The 26,512-nt window shown below is 33.7% G+C and overlaps 1 protein-coding gene across 1 annotated transcript; it reads right to left on the bottom strand.

Annotated features, from left to right (window-relative positions):
- Positions 1–22,770: 22,770 nt before the first annotated feature.
- LOC105046468 (protein neprosin-like) lies at positions 22,771–26,264 on the bottom strand. The gene is made up of 7 exons (XM_010925064.3): positions 26,067–26,264; positions 24,596–24,682; positions 24,244–24,480; positions 23,957–24,115; positions 23,779–23,832; positions 23,348–23,494; positions 22,771–23,197 (listed from the first exon to the last, which is right to left on the bottom strand). Exons 1-7 carry the CDS (start codon positions 26,223–26,225, stop codon positions 22,820–22,822), a joined length of 1,221 nt encoding a protein of 406 aa, XP_010923366.1. The 5' UTR covers positions 26,226–26,264; the 3' UTR covers positions 22,771–22,819.
- Between the last annotated feature and the right edge of the window lie 248 nt (positions 26,265–26,512).

Genomic DNA, 26,512 nt, shown 5'->3' with positions numbered 1-26,512 from the left:
TTAGCTTTACTACAAGATGAAGCCATATCACAATATATTAAGTTAAGACTATGACATGCACATGATGTATAAAATGCTCTAGGATTTATTTCCAATAATCTTTTTTGTACTCCCTGATTTTTTTTTTCATATTAGATCCATTGTCGTATCCTTGTCCTCTTATATCATCAATGTTTAAATTAAGAGTTTCTATAATAGATTGTAATTCATTAAAAAGGCCTAAACCTGATGATTAATCCACTTTTAAAAGTTCTAAAAAGTATTCTTCTATTGTTATTGGCCTTTTTGAAATATTCACACATCGTATGATCAAAGACATTTGTTCTTGATGACTTGCATCTAGAGTACAATCAAGTATAATTGAATAATATTTTACATCTTTAATTATTTTAATTATTAAATTTTTTACATTAGATGCTAATGTAATTACTAACTCATCTTGAATTGTATGACTAAGATAATGATCTTGAATTTCATTATTTTGAATACGTCTAAGATGTTCCTCCATAATTGGATCAAAAACAACAGTCATTTCAATTAATCATAAAAAATTATCATTACTATTTTGATAAATCTTTTTATTTGTTCCATGAAAAGCTAGAGAACTTTGAGCAAAAAATTTAACAGCAGCTACTATTCTTAATAATACTTTTTTCAATGTTCCTTCTCTTTATTAATTTACTCTTGAATATGTTTATTAGTTATTTATTTTTTTTTAAATCTATTCTGTAAATCAATCCAAGTGGTCATAATATGAATGTGATCATTACTAGTTTTATGAGCTTTAAGTCTTTGACTAAGATGTTTCCAATCTCTAAAGCTATCACTTGCTAATTGACTTCTACTACTATTATCAATTGATTTAAACAGTTTACAACAAAAATAAAATAATTTGTCTAACTCTTTTGAATATACTAACTATTTTCTGTGATGTTGCTCTCCATTTGGTAAAGTTCGATCGTAATGTGTTAAAGAAAAATATCTATTATATTGATCAAGAAAATGTTTTATATTAATATCTCTTTTAGGACTATTTTTAATTAATAAATCTCTAAAATTTGTATCAAGACTATCCTATATCCTAGAATCATAAATGTTAAAAGTATTTGATTCACTTGATTTTTCATTCATTAAATTTTTATCACCATTAATGAGATCATCCGTGCTATTAGTATTATCATTAGTATTATTATCATTATCCAATTCATAAGTAACATTTGTATTTTCATTGATAAATTCATTAGCAATATTATTTGAATTCTCAACTACATCATATTTTTTACTTATAATAAATTTATCAAGACCTCCTTTTAATGATTAAGTCAATTGTTCTTGTTTTCTTTTTTCTTAAGTTTTTCATGACTCGAAGGATATTTTTTAGGTATCATTTTTATAAATAAAATAATAGATATTAGCTAAAATTAGTAATCAATAAATTTGAAGTTTAGAATAATAGAACCTGGTTTAAAGCCTTTTGATAGAACAATAGAACTTGCTTGAAGGCTTTTTTGATAGAACAAATTTGAGCAAAAACTACTATAATTATAATAAGAATTTAAACCTAAAAAATAAAATATGACAATTAATCAATTACTTTAAGAATAAGGTATAGTAAAAAAAATAGAAAAATGAAGTGAAATCACAAGTTATCCAAAAAAATAAGATGGATATAAAGACCATGATTATATTTATTTAAAAAAGCAAGTCTTAGGTATACAAAATTAAATATATTCCATCATATGCAAGGATGCTGACCCATTGATTGAGACTCTCATATAGATGGGCCAAATTTTATATACCTAAACCAATCAGATCATAATTAACAAGTTCATGTAATTATATTGTGTGGACTATTTTTTTTTTTTTGTGTGGACTGTGGACCATTTTTTTTATTTTTTTTTCTTCTTCTTCTTCCATGGTAAAATAGAGGACTCATCTTCTCTTTTTTTAAACGGAACAGTGTGGACCATCTTTTTTTTTTTTATTGTGTGGACTGTGGATCATTTTTTTTTCTTCTTCTTCCATGGTAAAACAAGGGATCCTTTCTTTCTTTTTTTTTTAATGAAACAGAGGACTCATCCCTCATTCCTAAGGCAAGGCCACAAGAGAGATCCTCCTTCCTAGCTAACAGCACCCACAACTGAAGGGGCATCCCTGAAGATCGGACAATGACAACCACAGGATCTGGTGACCGACAGTGGCCCAACAGTGTCGAAAAGATAAAAAAATGAAAAAACAGGGAAACTTGCTGAACTAAGATTTTAAAAATTTTTCTGACAATAAATTAATAAAAAATCAAGTTTAAAATCCATAGCAGATTGAAGGAGGAGGATTGAAGAGACTTACTTGGCTTTTTGACAGATTTTGATCTAATTTTTTGTGCCCAAAATACAAAAGAACCATCGGTGAACAGCAGAACAAGGAGAAACCAAAGGAGGCATTGCAAAGTGATGAGAGGCGATGAGAAATTATGAGAGAAATCGAGATGATGAGAGCTAAAAAGCTCTTGTTGGGAGCCGTTAGGGAGTCAGGACTCGAGAGAGGAAGAATGATGTTTGGTTTATCCAGAAAAAGAATAGGGAGAAATCAAAAGAGGCATTGCAAGGTGATAAGAGGCGATGAGAAATTACGGGAGAAATTAAGATGATGAGAGCTAAAAAGCTCTTGCTGGGAGCCATTGGGGAGTTGGGACTCGAGAGAGGAAGAATGACGTTTGGTTTATCCAGAAAAAAAAATCAAAAATCAGAGGCCTGAGATGGTCACCCAATTCGACCCGCCCCAGGGCTAGCTCTGACTCTCACTCTAGTTGCTGACGAGGTTTACACACTACAAAGTAGGAAAAGAGAGAAGCCTAGAGACTCATAGAAAATCAAATGGTGGTTTACTCTGATTTAACTCAAATTTGAGGACGGTAAATCCTTGCAGTGTGTTCTTCAATTTAATGGTTCGGCTCATTATGTCACTTTTTTCAAAAAATTTAGAATGTTTTATTCTTTTACTCAAATTCCACCTCATAGATGATGATGATATATGATATGTGGTGATCTTTATCCTTACCTAGAATATTTTGTGTGTGTACGCCATCCCCAGTGGAGAAAAAATGCAGTACTTCACCAGATTGGACCACATAATGCAATTAATAAGAAAGTAGGCATTTAATACATCTTAGCTTTTTTCTCAATTTTTTCTAACCAAAATGTCCTTTCTCTCCTTTTACTCTATTTTGTTCTATTTGGATGTCATAAATAATAACAAAATATCATAATAATAGCATAATATTCTATTGCATCCTATGACATCCGTTGTTTTTTATATGTCATAGAAACTAATAAGACATCATAATAATATTATAATATCTTATTGCAATCTTATGACATCCTATTGTATCCTGTATATAAGTATTGGGATGTCATAAAAATTAACAGAATGTCATAATAATATTATGACGTACTATTGCAATCCTATAACATCCCGTTGCATTGTATAAATAATTATAGAAATGTTATAGAAACTAATATGATATCATAATAATATTATGACATCATGTTGCAATCCTATAATATCTTATTGCATCCTATAGATAATTAACGAAATATCATAAAAACTAATAGGATGTCATAATAATATTATAGCATCATGTTACAATCGTATGTCTAGTTGTATCCTATAGACAACTATCAAAATATTATAAAATCTTATAGGACATCATAATAATATTGTTGTCACGCCCCGAACCCAATATTTAGGTCGGATACGTGATGGCCGCACACTCCTTAGGGCAAGTCCTTAAAAATATGCAAGGTCAAAAAATAATTCATTATAATCTCAATATCTATAATGTCTAATTCTAATAATAACTAGTAAAACTTGTATAAATACAAATTAAACTCCTTCAATCTTCTGATCAGGTATCAATGACACTCTATCCATACTTTTGCTCATCATAAATCCAAATCATAGCCAATCATGGGCATCCTGTAACTCTGAGAAGAAAAAGAGAAATAGAGGGGTGTGAGCTTTATAGCCCAGTAAGAATCTCATATATCACACTAATATAATAATATAATATAAAAATAAGGATAAGCAATAAAATATAAAATCTCATGTTCAATATCTAGAATATTGAAAATATCCATAAATTATCTATCTTGTTAAAAGAGATACATCATCATATGTTAACGGATAAAATACTTTTATTCATTATTAATTTCATGTCTTGTCTTTTATTTCTCTTTTCATAATCACATGATCTTTAATCTCTTTCTTTCTGACTTTGGACTAACTAAGTCTATACCTCAATCTCTATCCGAACAAATTTCTACTCATAAGTCTTTTAAGGCTATCCCAAGCATGAGCTCTTAGTCGACTGTCTCACAAACGAAAGCCTGTGGGGGGCTGTCCCAGGCATAAGCTCTTAGCAGACTGTCCCACATGACAAGACTAGTCCAAACTGTATCTTTTTTTTTATTTTTATAAAATTATAATACTTTGACTTCATTAATTAATTTTAATTTTGCAGTGTAATCAAAATAAATATGTCATACCCATATAATCATGACATCAATCACTGATACACATACATTGATATAACATACTCATGCTTAAAAATTATATAAGCAAAGAACGGTATCTTAAATATAGCAAATTCATCGATCATAAATTTAACGATGCAAAATCAATAATACAAGACCAACTGTAAAATAACATATATAACGATGATCATGTACAGGAGTTCTTACCTCCACTGGTGATTGATCTAAGCATAAGAATCAACGAACTCTTTAATTTATAAATTTTGAAAACAAGATATTCCGCTTAACATCTTATGCAGACAGTCGCATCTTTACATGACTATGATCAAACATAAAAATCATATATAGAGAAATTACAAATAGATAATCCTAATAACATAAATCCAGGATCCCTCCTAGGATCAACCAAAATTGAAATTTGTCTAAGATTTGGACCTCCATTGGTCCATAAGACTTCTAAAAAGAGAAAATCCACAGAGAGAGAAAAGTCTAGAGTGAGAAAATTTAGAGAGAGAAAATAAAGAGGGAAAGTGGAGAGAGAATCTCCATATCTTTCAAATGAGATAATTATAATCGAGATCATCAGAGATCATATCAGGGTGACTAAGTATGGATTAACTATAATCAGATGCTATAAATTTTGAATAAGAATCGGACTAGGATCCAACCTATTGTATAAATTTTGAAGTGATTTTAGGTCATCTTATTTTTATCTCAAATTTATCCTAAGATCTGTGATGCAATTAGAGAGAAAAAGAGAGAGTAGAAAGATCCTAGAGAGAAAAAGAGAGAGAGGAGAGAGAAAAATCTTTTTCTCTCTTTTTTTCTTTACTTTTCTTTTCTTTCTTTTTCTTTTTCCTTTCTTTTTCTTTTTTTTTCTTTTCTTTTTTTTCCTTCTTTCTTTTCTCTTCTTCCTTTCGCTGGCCGAACAGAGGAGGGACACGAGGGGGAGGCTTGGTGGCTCGTGCTCTGACAAAGAGTGGCGGCACAGTCGGAGGTTCAATAGTGGTGGCCGACAGCAGTGGGGCAAGAAATGGCCGATGGGGAGATTCGATCGACATGAAATTTTAAAAAAATTCAGAAAACAAGGGATCGCTCCCTTTCTATGAATTTTCTTCGATCATTGATCGATCACTGGCGGTCATGACCTTCGAAGAAGGAGGCTAGGGAGGTGGGGATCATGATCTATGGGTATGGCACCATGGATGGCGGCGCTGGTGGTCGGAAAAGGGAGGAAGAAGGCTCGTTCAAACCAAAGAAAATAGAGATTCTTCTTTTTGTGAATTTTTCGGTAAATCCTGTGGCTGACGACAGCATCCAAGGCCATGGGAGAAGGGAAAGAAGGAGAGGAGGGTTGATATTTACCTCAGGCTTCAGCAGCATTGTCAGCTCTAATTTTCAATGAGCATGAGTACGGGAGGCCTCAGCTTCAATAGAAGAAATCAAGGATAAAGAAGAGAGATAAAGGTCGGCGGTTATCGTGGGTTGTTTAGAAGGGGAAGAGAGAGTCTTATAGAGTGGAGAGAAGGCCGAATCCTCCCTAGATTCGACTTCTCCTCTGATGATTTTGGGTAAAAGAAGACTCCCAATGGGAGTCTTCTTCGTTTGTTTTTTTTTTTCTCTTTTTTTTTTCAAAAGTGGGCTTCAAAAAAATTTGGGCTTGGTCCAGGGCCCAATGGGTTGGGTTATTACAGTTGTGACATTTTGTTGCAATCCTATGATATCTCGTTGCATCCTATAAATAATTATCGAGATATCATAAAAACTAATAAGACATCATAATAATATTATGACATCCTATTGTAATCCTATGATATTCTGTTATATCCTATAAATAATTATCGCGATGACACAAAAATTAACAGAATGTCATAATAATATTATGACATTCTCTTTGCATCCTGTGACAATTTGTTGCATGCTATAAATAACTATCAAAATGTTATAAAAATTAGTAAGATGTTATAATAATATTATGACATCATGTTTACATCCTATGAAAAAGCAACAGGGCATCATAATATTAAAAAAAAAAATATTTTGGTCGGAAAAAATTTAAAAAAAATAAACTATATTAAATATCTATTTTTTAATTAATTAATTGCTCTATATGGCATAATCTGATGAAATGGTATATTTTTTCTCCATCAAATTTAGTGGACAAAGAATTACTCCTTTGTACGATCCCATTAATTTTTTAATGGTGGAAGTTTTGCCTAAACGTGGTTTTCATTTCCTGATTCAAGTGACGGATGGATGAGTAACGCGTTGGGATGGGAACAATAACTGAAGATGATTTGGTCTCTCTCCTGTGGGCTATTAAATTATTTTTATACTGATCATTGATTGTGTGGCTTGACTGTTAGCGCATCATGATTTTGATAGTTTATTTGGTTATAAAAGAAAAATATTTATTTTGATTGTGCATTGATAGTTCGCAGCTATTTTTGTCGTATTTTCTTTTCCCAATAAGAAGGGGATACACAAAATTGAGGCCTTCTATGGACAATTGGGATTTTTACCCGAACCCCCATAGTAGTAATAATTTCCCCAATCAGTACTATGGTCATGTACATTATAGCTGTTGGATTGCGTAACAACAGCACCAATATCTGCGGGATCTAAAAGAAAGTTGCCCCTAACAACTATCTGAATGTTTCTGAGGTAGCTCGCTTTGCCACAACCTTCTTCTGGGAAATGGCCACTGCCCATCGCCGTGGTGGTGTGCTCACCATTTTGTTTGGGGTTCACAACCTCTCCTCCCCATTCCACTAGGGAGGCACCATTAATCAAATTAGGGAGAATGGAAACAGGCCAGTAGCCCAATGCAGTCTGATTCCCATATACCAGCCACCAATTCTTTGTATTTGGGTCCTGCCCAAACAATGAAAACCAAATGCAATTTTTTTTTATTATTTATAAATAAAAAGTAATATTTTTTATTGTTTATAAATGGATATTAGATTTTGATACTCTTGACAGTAGATTTATTCAATTGCTTCAAATGCTGCTGCACCTGTAGTTGCCGGGTTGTAGCCTGCACCATGGCCTTGGTGCACCATAAAGAGATCATCACTAGCAATAGTGCCACTAAGCCATGGGACATGCTAACATGCCGCTTCATGGCCCTTCAACCCCTTTTAATGAAACTAAAAAAAAAATACCATCCAATATATAAAGCAAAGTTTCTTCTCTCTCATTGCCATTTGTATATATGTTGAAGTATGTCTTATATTAATTAAAAGGATCTTTGTGTTATCATTTATACAGAGCATATCTGATCATCCAATATTAACAGGTCCATCAATTACTTCCTTTTTGTCCATCCAAATAATTAAAAATTAGATCTCTTTCCATTAATAAAACAATCAATATTGAAAAGACAATCATATGATTCTAAGTCCAATACTGTGTGCTGATGATTTCAAATAACCTATTATAATTAATTTTCCTACCAAAAAAATGATTGACTTGACTAAAATACCCAGACAATTGCAATCTGATAAGTATTATATTTGTGGTTTTTAATAGTATTTGTCATGCATATCATGTTTCCCACAAACGTAAGGCTGAAATTAGATTAGATACTAGTATATCCAATTTTGCATTCATTTTTTTTGACGGATACAAATATGAATACAGATATTAATCAACTACAAAAATTCATGTTCGTATCTATTTTAAACAAATCAAGAGTATCAAAATCTACTATCCAACTATTCTTTCATTTAATCTTTCTCATGGATATTTTTTTAGGATCGAAAAATATTTTTTGTACATTGTGAAAGGGTTTTGGATTGTTTTTCTGAATTATTTTTCAATAAAATATATTTTATGAAATATTTATTTATTTATTTTAAAGAAGTACCTTAACTCATTTATAATTTTTTATTTAATATTAATCTTTTAAAAAGAATTATGATCGCTCTCTCACACTTTTTCTTTGTTAGTCTTGTGTCATCTTTCATGAGTTTAGATGGTTTTCTTCCTATATTGTCCCTACTCTGTAAAATTTCTTTTAGAAATTTATATATTATTTTTTTAGTTAAAATATAGAGACTCATCCTAGCCGTACCTTGTTAGTGGATGAGTTTATCTTAATTGCTTGTTAACTAGTTATCTATTTATTATTTTTAATTGTTTTCTGTCAAATGTGGATGGCTTTCCCTCGGCACTACTACTCTTGGCTCCTCTTTGGCCCCTTTCTATTCTAACATCCCCGGTCCTTGACTTCTTGAAGCCGGCTCTTCTTCCTTCCATATTGTGGTCCTAATCTCTAATTTAATAGTACGTCCTGGCTTTCTGCCCCAGCGCTTGTTCATTGCATTTTACCCTTCTTTCTACCAATGCCCTGATCCATTAGTGGTTGTGAAAAATCTAGATTATTCTTGGTGCAACAAATAGTCAAAAGAATTATTATACATAACATTTTAGGAAGCACAGTAGCAAGAAAAATATTTTTGTACAGTTCTCGCATAATAATTTCTCATATGGCCAAATGACAACATTTTTTTTTTGGTTTTAAAGTCAAAACTAATAATTTTATTGTGTTTCTTTTAGAAAAATTTGTTATCTTTCATTTACTCGCAGCAGTCCAATCTACTTTGCAGAGTCAAAATCATTCCTATGAACTTATTGTGCATTAAAAGTTCTTGAGATGTTCTCATTTTCCAAGTTGTTAGTATTTTATTCTCTATTATTGGTTTGGTCTTGTCTAATCTTTCATTGATTTATTATTTCCTTCCCAGATTATTTTTCTTGGAGTAATTCTTTGGCGTAATTCTTGCTCTGTTTTTTTTTCTTGCATATTGCTTTTCTTCTACCAAAATTTGCAAGCCAAGGATATTTATCAAAAACATAAAATATCTTCATTTAAATTTTGTTCTATGTCACTTATAGAAATAATTTTTTTTTTTTTTTTGTTTCATTAGTTCAGTGCAATCCTACAATCCCAACTAGTTTCTACTATAAACTTCCTATATAATCTATTGCACTTACTTTGGGCATTTTTCACTATAATGCTTCTTAATTTATGCTTTTATTTGTTCTAATATTTTTTTTTTTTCCTTCTTCTCAAAGAGCCCAGATGGAGATATCATTGACTGTGTCCATATCTCACATCAGCCAGCCTTTGACCATCCTTTGCTCAAAAACCACACCATCCAAGTCTATTCTCTTCTTCCACCCTCGTTTCTCTCTCTTTTCAAATTCTTCTCCTTTCACTTAATCTTTACGCTTGGTGTTTTCTTTACTTTGTCCCTACTTTGTGCAAAATCTTTAGATGAGGCCAAGTTTCCGCCCATTAGGCCTCTATGATGAGAATAAGGTGGCACCACAGAAGGAAACTAGTTCCGTACGTCAACTTTGACATCAAAATGGGAGGTGTGCCCCGAGGACACCATTCCGATTAGGAGGACCAAGAAAGATGATGTCCTGAGGGCCAGCTCTGTAGGCCTCGATCAGTTTAACATCACTGGACGTGAGGTATATAGTTTTGAAAATATATGGAAAGTGGCAGCTTTGGAGCAGAATATCTCTTACCTTCCATTTCCTTCCTTCCCCTCCACCTTTGCCTTTCTCATTTTTACTTGTTGGTGGGTCTTTTTGATAGGCTGCAGGCATTTTTTTAAGGAGAGATAAGTTCTTTGGAGCAAGGGCAATCATGAATGCATGGAACCCGAAGGTCGAAATACCTGATCAGTACAGTGCAGCTCAGATTTTGCTTGTTGGAGAGGGAATTCTCAACACCATCCAAGCTGGCTGGCATGTATATTAGCGTTCCAATTTCAAATGAACAGGAAGTTGTTTTAGTTACGTGAAATTATTATGAAAGTCCTCTTTCATGGATTAACTTTAGCTGGTTACTCTTTGGTGTGGAAAAACAATCAGGTACATCCAAGTCTTTATGGAGATGGTAAAACAAGACTATTTGGTTACTGGGATGTAAGTGATATTTTTCTTCACTTCCGTTGTCCTCTGTCTATTCTTTTTGTTAGTTTCTTCTTAGCTTATTCTCTCCCACCATGTCTTCCATGATTATGTATATAACCTTATGAAATATAAGGGAATCGGATTGTCTTTTTTTCCTGATTTTTTATGTTGTTTTTGGCCAATTTTTGAAGGAGACGAGGTGCCATAGACATTCTTTGTTTGGATATACAACCAAGGGCAAAAATTATAAGGGTGGATACTGCGATCCTACAGATTTAATACACCACCTCATCTAACAGTTATTGACAACATGCAAACTAGTAAGTCAACAACTCTTGTCGAATACTTCTCAAGCAAGTTGCAATAGTGATCTTCCGTCTCTAAATTATATAGGCCTCATCTGATAGTAATTGACCTCGTTCCTTAATTAAGTCAGACCTGCTGTTCAAATATGGAAGCAAAGCTATCATTAGATCCCTCACCTAGCAATTATTGGGCCCAACCCTATCTTTTCCCATAGTATCTCATGTTAATCATGATTGTGCTTTTTCGATGCAACTGACTACTGTAACCAGCCGATCCAATCAACACCAGAAAGACATCCGCAGATCCAAATGGTGGAAGACCGCTCGACAATATTTATGAACAGCTTAAAATTTAGATCTTAATTTTTTTTAATTATTTACATCTAATGCAAATAAAATTTACTAAATATGAATAAGAACCGATAATGATCATGGATCTAAAAAAAAGATTCAAGCTCAAGCCACTGAGTTGGAATCAAGGTCTTAGGGTCAAAATTATAAGCACACATGACAATCAATTTCATCATCTTCAATTTCTTGATTCAATTCTAAGCAAGTCCTTAATCTGATTGTGGTCAACATCTTAATCCAGCCTCAATCAATTGCTTGACTCAATCCATGTTGGTTGTGTGATGCAGGATTGTGACCAACCAACTATTGACGTGCAACCATACATAATACTATCTAATAAAAATACATAACAATTAATTACAATCCTTTAACTCTGATCTAATGGGACTTGCAAATCTCCAAATTACATAATTTGTTGATGCTTGTAGGCACCCAAAAATTAAATAATTTAAGATTACAAGATTTGCACACACAATACAGCATAGAGATAAAATTTAAGGGGTCACAATCCATGGTCATCCCCACATGTATATCATACATAAAAAATAATAAATAATAGCTCAGGTTTTCAATTAATCATTTAACATTGATTTATTAATCATTCAAATCATGATCCTATTTGCTTGCGATTGATCATCACATTAAAAACCATGAAAAATGATAAGAATGATCTAGAATACTCAAATTTATAAATTTAATCTTAAAATGTATGAGGGTGGCTTTGATGCCACTTAGAAAATGTTGAAATTAATATGCAGTAAAAAAATAATAAAAATAACATTTTGATTAAGTGTGCGAGATCTCATATCGAAATAATATGAAAAATCCAAATCTCACATAGTTCTAAGATTAAGATTAATAAAAAAAGTGAGATCAAAATTATTATCTTTATATAGGTAGATCTTCATTACAATTTGATGATAGTAGATGTCTTCATGATTTTTTTGAAATCTTCTGTGCATTCGGCCTCTACAGGTATCCATACAAGGTTCTGATCCAATCAATGATTCCTAATCTTATTGAGGTGCTAGCTCTCTTGTAGAGATCTCCTTTATGATAGTGAATTTCTTTTTTCTTATTTTTTATTTGCTGAAAATTTTTCTTAAGGATTTCAGCTTTTCTTCTTATTGTGAGATTGCATGCCACAGCTTCCTTTGTGCGAGCAACTCCTCTTCCAATGTTGTAATGAAACTCCCTTCCTGGAGCATTGATATCTCTAGAGTGTCAAGGGTATAAGGCATTGGATATGTGGGGTGTGAAAACCCTTTTTAACATCAACTCTTTGACGTGATTAAGCCTTGAGGTGTCACACTCTTTGATACATAATCAACCCTTGAGGTGTGAAGGAGTCACAGGCATGAAGGACTCTTCAAGAATGTGTGAAGCCTCTTTTTTTTTTTTCCTTTTGCTGCGTACTCTTTACTTTTGGTCATGATACCTCTTCACATAAACTCCTTTGAGGCATCCAACATCTTTCATGCCAGATTCCCTCTTAGCATGAGGCATGATGCCTCTAGACGTGAAAACTATTTCACATAAGATGTCCTGGGTGTCCAAGACTCTTTGGTGTGTGAGACTCTCTCTTGGTGTCAAACTCCTTAACGCGAGAGGTCTCAAGGTGTGAAGAGGCGTGAGATATCTTTGACGTGAAAAACTTCACGTGTCGACTCTCTTGTACGCCAGATCTCATATAAGGCATGAGAAGTCTTTCTGAGTGTCAAACACTTTAAGGCATGTCAAACCTTTAACGGATCAATCTTTAACCAATCAAAGATTGTTAAGAGTCCAAGTGCTTTGGAATTTGATAGTGTCGACTTTTTGACATGTCCAACCTTAAACATGTCAATCTTTGACTTAAATCGAGTTTGATCATATTAAATCCTAATTTAATTTGGCTCAAACTAAATCTTAATTATTTAATTTTATTAAATCAAATTAAATAATATTAAAATAATTGCTAATATGTCTTCTTAAAACTCACTAACTGTTAGCATGTTCTCTCTTGCAACTTTTTATATTTTAGGACCACTAATTTATAATTATTACAAATTAGTCCAATTATCGATCATATTGATAATTGGATCTTATGGTGATTCAAAAGTCACAATCCAACCATCTGATCAGTCAGAACCTCTTATGTGTAACACCCCATAGATTTCACTCTATTTGATAATGAAATATATTATGATCTAAATTCACAATATCATTAATTTTTTTTTAATAAATCAAAATAATTTCAACTCATCCCAATAAGAATGATCGACCATCAAGATAATTCTCATGGTCCCATATTCTCTAGCGATGCTTCACAGTATGTAATAGTAATCTAGCAGAATAAAATTAAATAAATCTCAAGGTATAATTGATACATGATACAGTCCTTCTATCGTGAGTCCTGATAAGATGGAGATTACAGAATTACTCATCAAATCCCAATCATGTATCATATTTTTAACTTATTCGACTCAAGTTTCTAATGTGAAAATGGTGAAATTTTTTTTCACTATTCACACTGTTCTACTCAAAGTCTTTTGAACTTAGTCTCATAAATTGCATAGGATCAATCCTTATATATCAAGAATGATAGATTCTATATAGGTATATATTCTATTCCTACAATTAACCTATTTTAATCAATATATATTGCAAGGACTCATATGGCTAAGAATCAAGTGTATGCACAGTCAAACTATAACTAGTAACCCCATTATGAATAATCAAGGTACTGCAGATCAAAAGATTAGTCATATTATTGTAACATCAAGTAAGTCATTGATGAGTAAGTAGACATCCAAGTGACTTTTTGTATTGGTCACACTCTGTATCTTTATTCACTAATAACCATCCATACTTTCACTTCAGTATCCCCACACTATAGATTCGATATTTGTCTACTCTAAAAAAAGAAGCAATTTATGCATGAATTTCAACAAATCAATCTCCATCCTTATGATGATACGTTGATCATAAGAATTTAAGAATTAATCACCAATGACACAAGGCTCAGATTTTCAACTCTTAAGAACATGTACCATCATTTTATTAATCCTTAGATGATTCATGGATACATACATAACATGAATGGAATTAAAAGTCCAATCTTATTAATATCAAAAAAATCAAGCATAAAATTATATCCTAGAATAAATTCATTTGTCAGCCTAATTGGCTTCTATGGCCTCATCTGAAGAATTTCCACAAAGTGGAGACATAGGAAAAAGACCAACATGTGTAATTATTAAGTGGAAGGGGAAGAATTCAAAAAGAGGAGAAAGTAATGGGGGAAAGCAGAGCACACTTGGATAGTGTGGTTTTCATTAAGAGTGAAGGATGAAGAGAGGCTGGTCGATGAGAGATATGGACAAGCACGATATATGATATCTCCATAAGAGCACTTTTTTAAGAAACAAACACTAGAACAAATGAAACCACAAATTAAGAAGCATTGCAGTAAAAATTGCCACAAATAAGTACCATAGAAGTGGAAGATAATAATAGAAACTAGATGGGATGTTACTGAACTATTTGTGTGGTCCCTTTCATATGGGACCCATCGACAAGTAAATGGAAGAGAAGTGTCCATAAAGGACTCTATCTTGCATGAAGCCAGGATGGTGCGGAAGTTTTAAAGAGAAGAGTCCATAAAGGACTCTATCTTGCATGAAGCCAGGATGGTGCGGAAGTTTTATGGCATATGGAAAGCAGCATGGCACGCAAAAAAAATTGGGGAGATGCAAAATTCTTTAGTTGCACAGAAAATGAGTCCATAAAGGACTCTGGCCTTTGGCCTATAAATGGAGGCCCTATGGATGTGATAATAGAGCACGAAAAAGAGAAAAAAAAAAGGGAGGCTACGAGAAGACCGTGAGCCACCAAAAGAAAAAAAAGGGAGAGAGAAGAAGACAGGCTTGAAGGATGCTTTGTTCAAGAAAAGAAAATTGGAGAACATCGATTGGAGGAATTCACTCAACCTCGAATTAGAGTTATTCCATTAAGAAGGATTCTTCTAGAGATGTATTTAATCTTTGGATTTCTTTTTGATTGCATCAGAAGTGGTGTTTCTAATGTGGTGTCAAAAAAAATTTTTATACTCTAAACTATTATTATAGTGGAAGCTCTTTTTTCTGATCCCTATGTGGATGTAAGCTTCGGCCGAACTACAAAAAATTATGATGTTCTTGTGATTGTGATGATTTTTGTATGCTTGTTGTTAGCATAGATTTTTGTTCTATCTATTTATTCTTCTAGAGTACTCAAATCCCAATAAGGTGGTATTAGAGCCTGGTTCCACCAAATTTAAATTACTGAAAAAAGAATTGAGATGCTAATAGATGGAGCACCAATCTTCTTCAGGCACTATGATAAAGCTAACATCAACCAACTACTTGATTTGGAAGCCTCGCACAGAAGACCTACTTTGCTGCAAAGATCTTCATGATCCAATGGAGGGAGTTATTGCTCAACTCGATAAGATGTCAGATAGAGAATGGGAGAAGCTAAATCACAAAACCATTAGGCTCATCCTATAGTGAATTGATGTAGCATCTTCCATCATGTTTCAATAAAAGTTAATGCCCATAGCCTCAGATTGAAACTGAAAAGCCTATACGAGAGAAAGATGATGCAGAATAAGACATTTATAATTTACAAACTGGTGAATATGAAATACAAGAAAGAGACTTAGCTTCCATGTTAGATCACCTAAGTAACTTTTAGAATGTGGTGAGCCAGCTTACCATGATGAAGATGGCATTAGATGAGGAGCTCCAAGCCCTACTATTACTGAGTTTCTTGTCTGACAGTTAGGAGAATTTAGTGATATCTCTAAGCAATTCTTCGTCGAAGGATTCGATAGCCTTGGTGATTATGAAAGACTGTATGCTTAAAAAAAAGCTAGAAGGAAGGAGCAAGGGATCTTAACCCATAATCAGGCCCTCATCATGAAAAAAGAAGGAAGAAACACATATAAGGACTCTTAATCTAACTCGAACGATGGCCGTGCTAAATCATGAAGGAGATCCATGTCTCAAAGTGGTAGATGTTACAACTGCAGCAAATAGAGCCACTTTAAGAAAGATTATGGATTATTGAAGAAGGAGAAGCCAATGAAAAAATTAAATAGTGATTCCAGCTCGGATAATGAGATGACAATAGTAGCTTTAGATGGAGAGGTAATTATCATTTATGGTGCAACAGATGATGGTCTTGTAGGTACTACTGACTAAGATTCTATCTAGATGATTGATTTGGCTGCTACGTATCATGTTACAACAAAGTGAGAATTATTCTCATCTTATAGTTTTGATGATTTGAAATGGTAAAGATGGAAAATGATGGAGAATCAAAAATCGTTGACATCGAAGATATTGTGCTGATCATGAGCTTCGAATATAGATTGGTGTTGAAAAATGTTTGACATGTACCAGATATCCATCTGAATCTGTTGTCGATAAGAATATTAGATAAGGAGGGCTATTATAGTGTATTTGGAGATGACAAGTAAAAGCCGATAAAAAAACATTAATAGTAACTAGAGATATCAAGCAAGGCTCTCTCTACTTCATGTAAACCAAGCTCTATAAGGAGGAGGTGAACACAGTGGAAAAAATTTTTACCTCAGAATTATGGTATCAGCGACTGGGACATATAAGCCAAAAATGGATATCAATTTTGGTCAAGAAGAATGCTCTTTCTATTGATGGTCTTGAATTAAAACATGCGAAAGTTGCTCGATGGATAAGTAAACTAGAGTTTCTTTTCAGAATCTTTCCTCTAAAAGAAAATTTGATGCATTAGATCTTATTTATAGTGATGTTCATTTATGAGTGATAAAACTCTTGATGGATATTCTTACTTCATGACTTCTATTGATAATCACTTTTGATAAGTTTGGACATATGCTTTGAAAATGAAGGACCAAGTGCTCGATACATTCAAATAATTTCAAATCTCTATTGAGAGGAAGATTGGGTGAAAGCTGAAGTGCATATGGGCAGACAATGAAGGTGAATATGGAGATCCTTTTGAAAAATATTATCAATAGAATGGCATCGGATTGAAAAAGACAGTGCCTAAGATGCCACAGTAGAATGAGGTTACTCAAAGAATAAATAGGATGATCTGCAAGAGGATTAGGATCATGCTCTCTCATGCTAAACTACCAAAGGCATTTTAGAGAAAGGCATTGATGACTGTGGTCCATGTTATTAATCTTTCTCCTTTCTATGCTCTTGGGGATGATACATTACAGAGATTATGGTTAGAAAAAAATATTTTTTATAATTATTTGAAAGTTTTGGATATAGGATATTCATGCATATTCCCAAAGATGAGAGGTCCAAACTAGATATCAAAGCGAAGCAGTACAAATTCCTGAGCTATGGTGAAGATGGAGAGTTCGGCTATCGATTGTAGGATCCTATGGAGTGGAAGATCGTGCATAGCCGTGATGTTGTTTTCTTGGAGGATCAAATGATTGATGATTTCGAAAAGCCTAACAAGCCAAAGTCGACCCTCAACAGCATTGTAGACTTATGCCCAAATACTTTTCCAAAGAGTCTTGATGATAGGAGAGCAACTATAGATGACAGTACACATGACAATCACGGATTAAGAAAAGTGCGGATAGTGCTCAAACTAAGCCACATGCTAAATCACCTACATAGAAGGTCTAGAGATCCGCAAGAGAGCTTAGGCCGCTTGCGAGATACCTACCACAGGATTATATGCTATTGATGGATGCAGGGAAGCTTGAGTCATACACCGAAGTCATGGAGCACCAATATAGTAAGGAGTGGATGAATTCAATGAAGGAGGAGATGAATTCTTTATAAAAAAATAATACACATAAGCAGGTGAAGATGCCTAGGAGAAAGCAAGCACTTAAAAATAAATGGGTGTTCAGATTGAAGCCATAGGAGAATAATTCACAATCAAGATACAACGCAAGGTTAGTTAATATGAAAGGCTTTGGTTAAAAGAAGGGCATCAATTTTGAAAAGATTTTCTCATCCATTTTAATGCTTATGTCTATTCGAGTTGTTCTCGATCTTGTTGCCTGTTTAGATCTTGAGGTGGAACAACTTGATGTAAAGATGATGTTTCTTCATGATGACTTAGAGAAGAAGATATATATGGAGCAACCAGAAGGGTTTGAAATTAAAAATAAGGAGAATTTGATGTGTCATTTGAAGAAAAGTCTTTACGAGCTGAACCAGACACTGTGATAGTGGTACAAGAAGTTCAATTTCTTCATACTGGAGAATGGGTATCAGAGATCGAGTTCTGACTATTGTATGTTCATGAAAAAATTTTCTGATGATAATTTTATCATACTCTTGCTATATATTGATGATATGCTAATTATGGGATATGACATTGCCAAAATAAAAAATGTAAAGGTAAAGTTGAGTTTGGCATTCGCAGTGAAAGACTTGGGGTAGACCAAAACAATCTTGAAAATGAGAATTGTTCAAGATAGGAGATCTAGAAAGCTATAGTTGTCATAGGAGGTCTATGTTGAAAAGGTGCTTGATCGATTCAACATAAGCAAATTGAAGCCGGTGGTTAGTCTGCTTGTAAGATACTTTAAGTTGACTAAAGGACAAAGTCTCAAGAGTAAGAAGAATCAAGTGGAGATAAGTAAGATTCCCTATGCCTCTACTATGGAGAGTTTTATATATGCTATGGTGTGCACCAGGCCCGACATTGCTTATGCAGTTGGTGTGGTCAACCGATTGCTTTCAAACCTTAAGAAAGAGCACTAGGAAGAAGTGAAGTAGATAATGAGGTACCTTAAAGGGATATCTAAGATATGTTTATGCTATGGTAGTGGAAATCCTGTGCTATAGACTTACACAGATATAGACATGGCAGGAGATATGGACACACATAAATGTACATCAGGTTATCTGATGTTATTCTTAGAGGGAGCGATGTCGTGGCAATCAAGGTTACAAAAGTGTGTTGCACTATCATCGATGGAGGCAGAATGCATCGCCCTAATAGAGACCAGCAAAGAAGTGCTATAACTAAAGAACTTATTGGAGAAGCTTGGCAAGAAGTAAGAGATGTATGTCGTCTACAGCGATAACCAGAGTGCCATCCATTTAAGTAAGAATACAACATTTCATTCAAAGATGAAACACATCGATGCCAAATATCATAGGATTTGAGATATGCTAGAGATGAAACAATTCAAGCTTGAAAAACTTGACTCTAAAGAAAAAAGGTCTAATATGTTGATGAAGTCAGTTTCAAGGATGAAACTGATGAAGTGCAAGGGCGCTACAGGCTTGATAGAATCTTCCATATGTGTTAGGAGGAGGAGATTTGTTGGTGTGATCCCTCCCATATGGGACCCACTGATAATTAAAAGGAAGAGAAGAGTCCATAAAGGACTCTATCTCGCATGAAGCTAGGATGGCGTGGAAGTCTTGTGGTGTGTGGAGAGCAGTGTGGTGCATGAAAAAAATCTAGGGAGACACAGAATTCTTTAGTTGGTGGAAAATAAGTCCGTAAAGGACTTTAGCCTTTGGCCTATAAAAGGAGGCTTTGTGGATGTGAGAACAGAGCACAAAAAAGAAGAAAAAGAAAAAAAAAAGAAGGCTATGAGAAGACCATGAGCCACCAAAAGGACAAAGAGGGAGAGAGAAGAAGAGAAGTTCGGAGGGTGCTTTGTTCAAAAAAAAAAAGATTGGATAACATCAATTGGAGGAGTTCGCTCAACCTCAAATTAGAGTTATTCCATCAAGGAGGGTTCTTCTGCAAGTTTATTTAATCTTAAAATTTTTTCTTTCTTGTATTACAACTAGTATTCCCGACATGGTGTCAAAAAAAATTTTTATATTCTAAACTATAATTATAGTGGAAGCTCTATCTTTCTCTAATCCATGTGTGAATATAGGCTTCGGCCGAACTATAAAAAATTTTGATATTCTTGCGATTGCTATGATTTCTCTGTACTTGTTATTAGCATCGATTTTTATTTTATCTATTTATTATTCTAAAGTACTTAAATCTCAAAAGAAACAAATGAAAAAAGTAAAAACCTTTTATGAAAAATTGGTGGAGAATAAAATGCTAACAAATTGGAAAAGGAGCATAGCTCAAAAATTTTTAATGCCCAACAAGTACAGAGGAAGCTTTTATACTCTAAATATTGGATGGCACTACTATGAACAAATGAAAGATAACAAAATTTTTTAAAAGAAACGCAACAAAATTCCTAATTTTGACTTTAAAACATCCATAGTTTTAATTTTGGAAGGAGAAATTATCATGCAAGCATTTTACAGAAATGAGTTTTGCGACCATGCTCCCTAAAATGTAATGTATAATATGTTTTTATCTTTTCACCATTCATCATGTATAAAGAATGATATAATTTTTTTCAGCTGCTGACGGATCAAGGTGTGGATGGAAAGGAGGGGAAGCTATAGTGAGTGAAACGAGGGGAGGAAGCCGGGGACATATTAATTCATTAGGTATTAGGGCCACAGTGAAGGAAATGATAAGGGTCAATTCCAGGAGGTCAAGGATCAGGGACGTTGAATCAAATAGGAGGTCAGGAAGAAGTTGAGAGAAAGAAGAGATTCATGTCGAGAAAGAGCTATGCGTATTTTAGAAAATAGTTGAAAATGATAAATATATAATTGGTTAGCAAATAATTAAGGAAAATTCGTCCACTAACATGCAATGACTAGGATTAGTCTTCGTTCTATTAAAGAAAAAAAGAAAGGGAGATCAAAATTCCCACTAAAAGATTAATGATTAATTAAACAATCTAAAAAATTAGGATCAAATTGAGGTTCTTATTTAAAAAATAAAAAAATGGATGCTTTGCACAATAGATTTTAATTGAAAAAAAAAAATTAGAAAATCTATCCAAAACACTCTTGTAACAAACAAAAATATAGTTTTCTTATCCAACAAACCAAAATATCCAAAAAATGTAAATGAAAGAATAGTAGGATGGCGAACCTTAATGCTCTTGATGGCAAGCTTATTGTAGTGACCCGATCTTTTGATCACCCAAATCTTTTCCCCCCGCATGAATCTCAAAGCATGGGAAGCAAAAAAAAATAAAACCTCATATGCTATGCATGCCAGTTGAGGCAGGAGAAGGGAGTCAACAAAAAAAAAATAAAACCTCACACGCTATGCATGCACGTGAGGCAGGAGAAGGAAGACTCCCATCGGGGGAATCTTCCTCTTCTCCTTTTATGGCTAGGAAAAAGGGTGTTAGGGCCTTCCAAAATTGGATTAAAACCTAGAATCCCATCTATAAAATGATGCTTTTCTGCTCCCTTAGACCTATCACCGATTTCTTGAAAAATCACCACTGATCTCCCAAGTTTTCCATCCAAGCTTTTTTGATTTTTGTCGAAAAAGATTGCTGGTCTTTTCTTCTTTTGGTGTCGCTGGGCTAAGGTGGTCCTTTTCCTTCCTTTGATGGTTTATAGTAATTCAATGTCATTAATTACATTGAAGGTTTACTTTCTATCATCTACGATGAAAAGTGCATCCACGTGAAGCGAGGGGTTGGAGCAAAAAGTGAAAATCGAAAGGTGAAATTAGGGGTGCAAATGATAATATTTTTATATATTTTTTTATAATAATATTTTTATTGATAATATATATTTTTTATTAGTTGACTAAAGTTCAATTTTAAGTTTGAACTCAAGCTTAAGTATGACTTAGTTAATTTTTGAGTTAAGTCGAATCGAATCGATCTCGAATTTTATCTATTTTTTGTCGAACTAAGTTCGAGTTTGAAATATTTAGACTTCGTTGATTTCAAGTCAAATTTTGAATCTGAATATTTTGAGTCGCGTCGAGCTCGAACTTTTAATTATTCTATTCAACTCGGCTCAATTACGCCTCTAGGCGGAATCATATTGTCTTGACGGTGTTTCTAAGGTTTTCCATGACATCCTCCTGTATCTAATCATCTTACCTTCCTTTTTTTTCTCCTTTCTCGATTTCTGACATAAGCAATGACAACAAGGTCTCCACATTGTTGTTATACAACATAAAGTATATGGTGTGCATTCAAGTTGAGATTTGAGTTGTCTTAAGATTCGGACAGAATGGGATGAGACACGCAAAGTGGGAAAAGAGAGAAGCTTAGATACTTCCATGGAAAATCGAACAGTGATTTACACTGATTTACTCAAATTTTAGGATGGTAAATCCTTTCAGTATGATCTTCAATTTAATGGTTCGGATCATTATTTCTCCTTTTTTTTTTTTCTTAATTTAGAATGCCTACGTAATGAGATTTTATTATTGCTTTATTCAACTTCCACCTCATAGATGATGATATATAATATATGGTGATCTTTATCCTTACTAAGAATACTTTGTGTGATCCCATTATTTTATTTTAATGGTAGAAGTTTTTCCTGAATGTGGTTTTCATTTTCCAATTCAAGTGACGGACGGATGAGTAACAAGCAAGAACCAATCTTTGGGAGTATAATAACAAAAAATGATTCGGTCTCTCTCTTGTGGGCTATTAAAGTATTTCTGTATTGATTATTGATCGTGTGGCTTGACTCTCAGTGCACAATGATTTTGATAGTTTACTTGATTATACAAGAAGAAAAATATTTATTTTCATTGTTTATTGAAGGTTCACAATTATTTTTCTTCACATTTTTTTCCCAATGACAAGGGGATACACCAAGTTAAGGCCTTCTACTGACAATTGGGATTTTGCCCCGGACCCCCGTAGTAGAAATAATATCCCCAATCAGTACTATGGTCATTATGCACATTGTAGCAGCTGGATTGCGTAATGCTACTACCAATATTAGTAGGATCTAAAAGAACGTTGTCACTAAGAACTATCTGAATGTTTTTGAAGTAGCTCGCTTTGCCAAAACCTTCTTCTGGGAAATGGCCACTGCCCATTTCGGTGGTGGTGTGCTGATGACTTAGTTTGGGGTTCACAACCTCCCCTCCCCATTCCACTAGGGAGGCACCGTCATTCAAATTAGGGAGAATGGAAGTAGGCCAGTAGCCCAATGGAATCCGATTCCCATATTCCAGCCACCAATCCGTTGTATTTGGGTCCTGCTCAAACAACGAAAACCAAATGAATATTTATTATTATTTATCAATGAAAAGTAAAAAAGTAATTAAATAAGACTACTGTATTGTTGCTACACCAAGAGTTTGTGAGTTAGGATGACAAAAAAAAATCATATGAATTTTTGTTTCTACCTTGTAAATCATTATAGTGATGTCATATTGGTTTCCATCGTAGATAGAAATGGGATCGACCGCGGCACCCAGTGCTATGTCTTTGTTGACTTGAACGAACCCAGGACAAACCAGGTTCCAGCAGCCAATCCCAAGCTTCCAATTACTCTGAAAGTTTCATGGCAAAATATTAGAAGCAACCCATATAATTTTTGCCCGCAGTCGTATATCAAAGCAAAGAATGTCTATGGCACCTCATCTCCTTCAAAAATTGACCAAAAAACAACAGAAAAACCCAGGAAAAAAAAAAAGTAGACAATCCAATTCCCTTATATTTCATAAGGTTATATATATATAATAATGGAAGACATGGTAGGAGAACATAAGCTAAGAAGAAACTAATAGAAAGAATAGATAGAGGACAACGGAAGTGAAGGAAAATATCAACTTACATCCCAGTAAGCAAATAGTCTTGTTTTATTATCTCCATAAAGACTTGGATGTACCTGATTTTTTTGCACACCAAAGAGTTATAACCAGCTAAAGTTAATCCATGAAAGAGGACTTTCATAATAATTTTACGTAACTAAAACAACTTTCTGTTTATTTGAAATTGAAACGCTAACATACATGCCAGCCAGCTTGGATGGTGTTGAGAATTCCTTCTCCAACAAGCGACATCTCAGATGCACTGAACTGATCAGGTCCTTCGACCTTCGGGTTCCATGCATTCATGATTGCCTTTGCTCCGAAGAACGTCTTAACTCCGCTTACAAAAACTGTTGCAACCTATCAAAACGACCCACCAACAAATAAAAATGAGAAAGGCAAAGGAGTAGGGGATGAAAGGAAATGGAAAAGTAAGAGATATTCTGTTCCAAAGCAGCCACTTCTCATATATTTTCAAAACTATATACCTCACGTGCACTGATATTATACTGATCGAGGCCTACAGAAGTGGGATTTTGGATTGTCCTATGCATCTTCTTCCCATATCTTTCGATAGAGCTGGCCCTCAGGACATCATCTTTCTTGGTCCTCCTAATTGGAATGGTGTCCTTGGGGCACCTCCCATTTTGATGCCAAAGTTGACGTATGGGGCTAGTTTCCTTCTGTTCATCATACAGTCCTAATGGGCGGAAACTTGGCCTCATCTAAAGATTTTGCACAAAGTGGGGACAAAGTAAAGAAAACACCAGGCGTAAAGATTAAATGAAAGGGGAAGAATTTGAGAAGGAAAAGAAATGAGGGCGGAAGAAGAGAATAGACCTGGATGGTGTGGTTTTTGAGTAAAGGATGGTCAAAGGCTGGCTGATGTGAGATATGGACACAGTCAATGATATCTCCATCGGGGCTCTTTGAGAAGGAAAAAAAAAACAAACATTAGAACAAATAAAAGCATAAATTAAGAAGCATTGAACAAATAAAAGCACAAATGCCAAAAGTAAGTACAATAAAATAGGAAGTTTATGGTAGAAATTAGTTGGGATTGTAGGATCGCACTGAACAGGTGAAACAAAAAATATATATATATTTCTATAAGTGACATAGAACAAAATTTTAAAAAAAGATATTCTTTTTTTTTTTTTTTGATAAGTATCCTTAGCTTGCATATTTTGGTAGAAGAAAAGAAATATCCAAGAAAAAAAAAAGCAAGAATTACTCCAAGAAAAAAAAAAAGCAAGAATTACTCCAAGAAAAAAAAATCTGGGAAGGAAATGCTAAATCAATGAAAGATTAGACAAGACCAAACCAATAATAGAGAATAAAATACTAACAACTTGGAAAAAGTGAACATCCGAAGAACTTTTGATGCACAATAACTGCATAGGAATGATTTTGACTCCGTATGGCAGATGGGACTACCGCTAGTAAATGAAAGATAACAAAATTTTATAATAGAAACACAATAAAATTCTTAATTTTGACTTAAAAAAAATTCAAATGTTGTCATTTGGTATAAGAAATTATTATGCGAGAATTGTACAAAAATATTTTTCTTGCTACTGTGCTTGCTAAGATATTATGTATAATAATTCTTTTTATCATTTGTTGTACAAAGAATAATCTAGATTTTTCTCGACCACCAATGGATCCGGGCATGGATGCCAAGTAGGGTAAAATGCAATGAACAAGCGCTGGGGTGGGAAGCCAGGATGTATTATTAAATTAGATATTAGGACCACAATGGAAGGAATAAGAGCCGGTTTCAAGAAGCCAAGGATCGGGGATATTAGATTGGAAAGGGTGGAAGAGAGGAGTCAAGAGTAGTGCCGAGGGGAAGCCATTCACATTTGACAAAAAATAAATAAAATTAATAAATAGATAAGTAGTTAATAACCAATTAAGATAAATTATCTTCTAACAAGGAACGGCTGGGATGAGTCTCTATATTTTAGTCAAAAAAAAGTAATATATAAATTCCTAAAAGAGATTTTATAAAGTAGAGACAATATGGGAAGAAAACCACCTAAACCGGCGAAAGACGACGCAAAGACCAACAACGGCAGGGAGATCAAAATTTCTTTTAAAAGATTAGTATTAAATAAAAAAATTATAAATAAGTTAAGGTTTTTTTTTAAATAAATAAATAAATATTTTATAAAATAGATTTTATTGAAAAATAATTCAGAAAACAATCCAAAACCCTCTCACAATGAACAAAAAAATATTTTTCAACCCTAAAAAATAAAAATTATCCATGAAAAAGATTAGATGAAAGAATAGTTAGATAGTAGACTTTGATACTCTTGACGGCAGGCTTATTCAACTGCTTCAGGTGCTGCTGCACCTCTAATTGCTTAGTTGTAGCTTGCACTGCACCCTCGATGCACCATAAAGAGATCATCACCAGCAATAGTGCCATCAAGCTATGGGTTATGCTAACTTGCAACTTCATGGCTCCCTTCCTTTAACCCCTTTCGATGAAAATCAATAAAAATAAAAAAAATATACCATCCAATATATAAAGCAAATTTCTTCTCTCTCATTGCCAATTATATGTCAAGTATATCTTATATTAATTAAAAGGATCTTTACATGTCTATAAAAAAAAAAATAGGATCTTTGTGTTACCACTTATGCAGATCATATCTGATCATCCAATATTAACAAGTCCATTAATAATTTCCTTTTTGTCCATCCAAATAATTAAAATTTAGAATCTCTTTCCATTAGTAAAACAAT

This window comes from Elaeis guineensis, chromosome 6 (genome assembly GCF_000442705.2).
Source record: "Elaeis guineensis isolate ETL-2024a chromosome 6, EG11, whole genome shotgun sequence".
In the NCBI taxonomy this organism is placed as follows: Eukaryota; Viridiplantae; Streptophyta; class Magnoliopsida; order Arecales; family Arecaceae; genus Elaeis; species Elaeis guineensis.
This window is presented reverse-complemented; position numbering and strand designations above follow the sequence as displayed.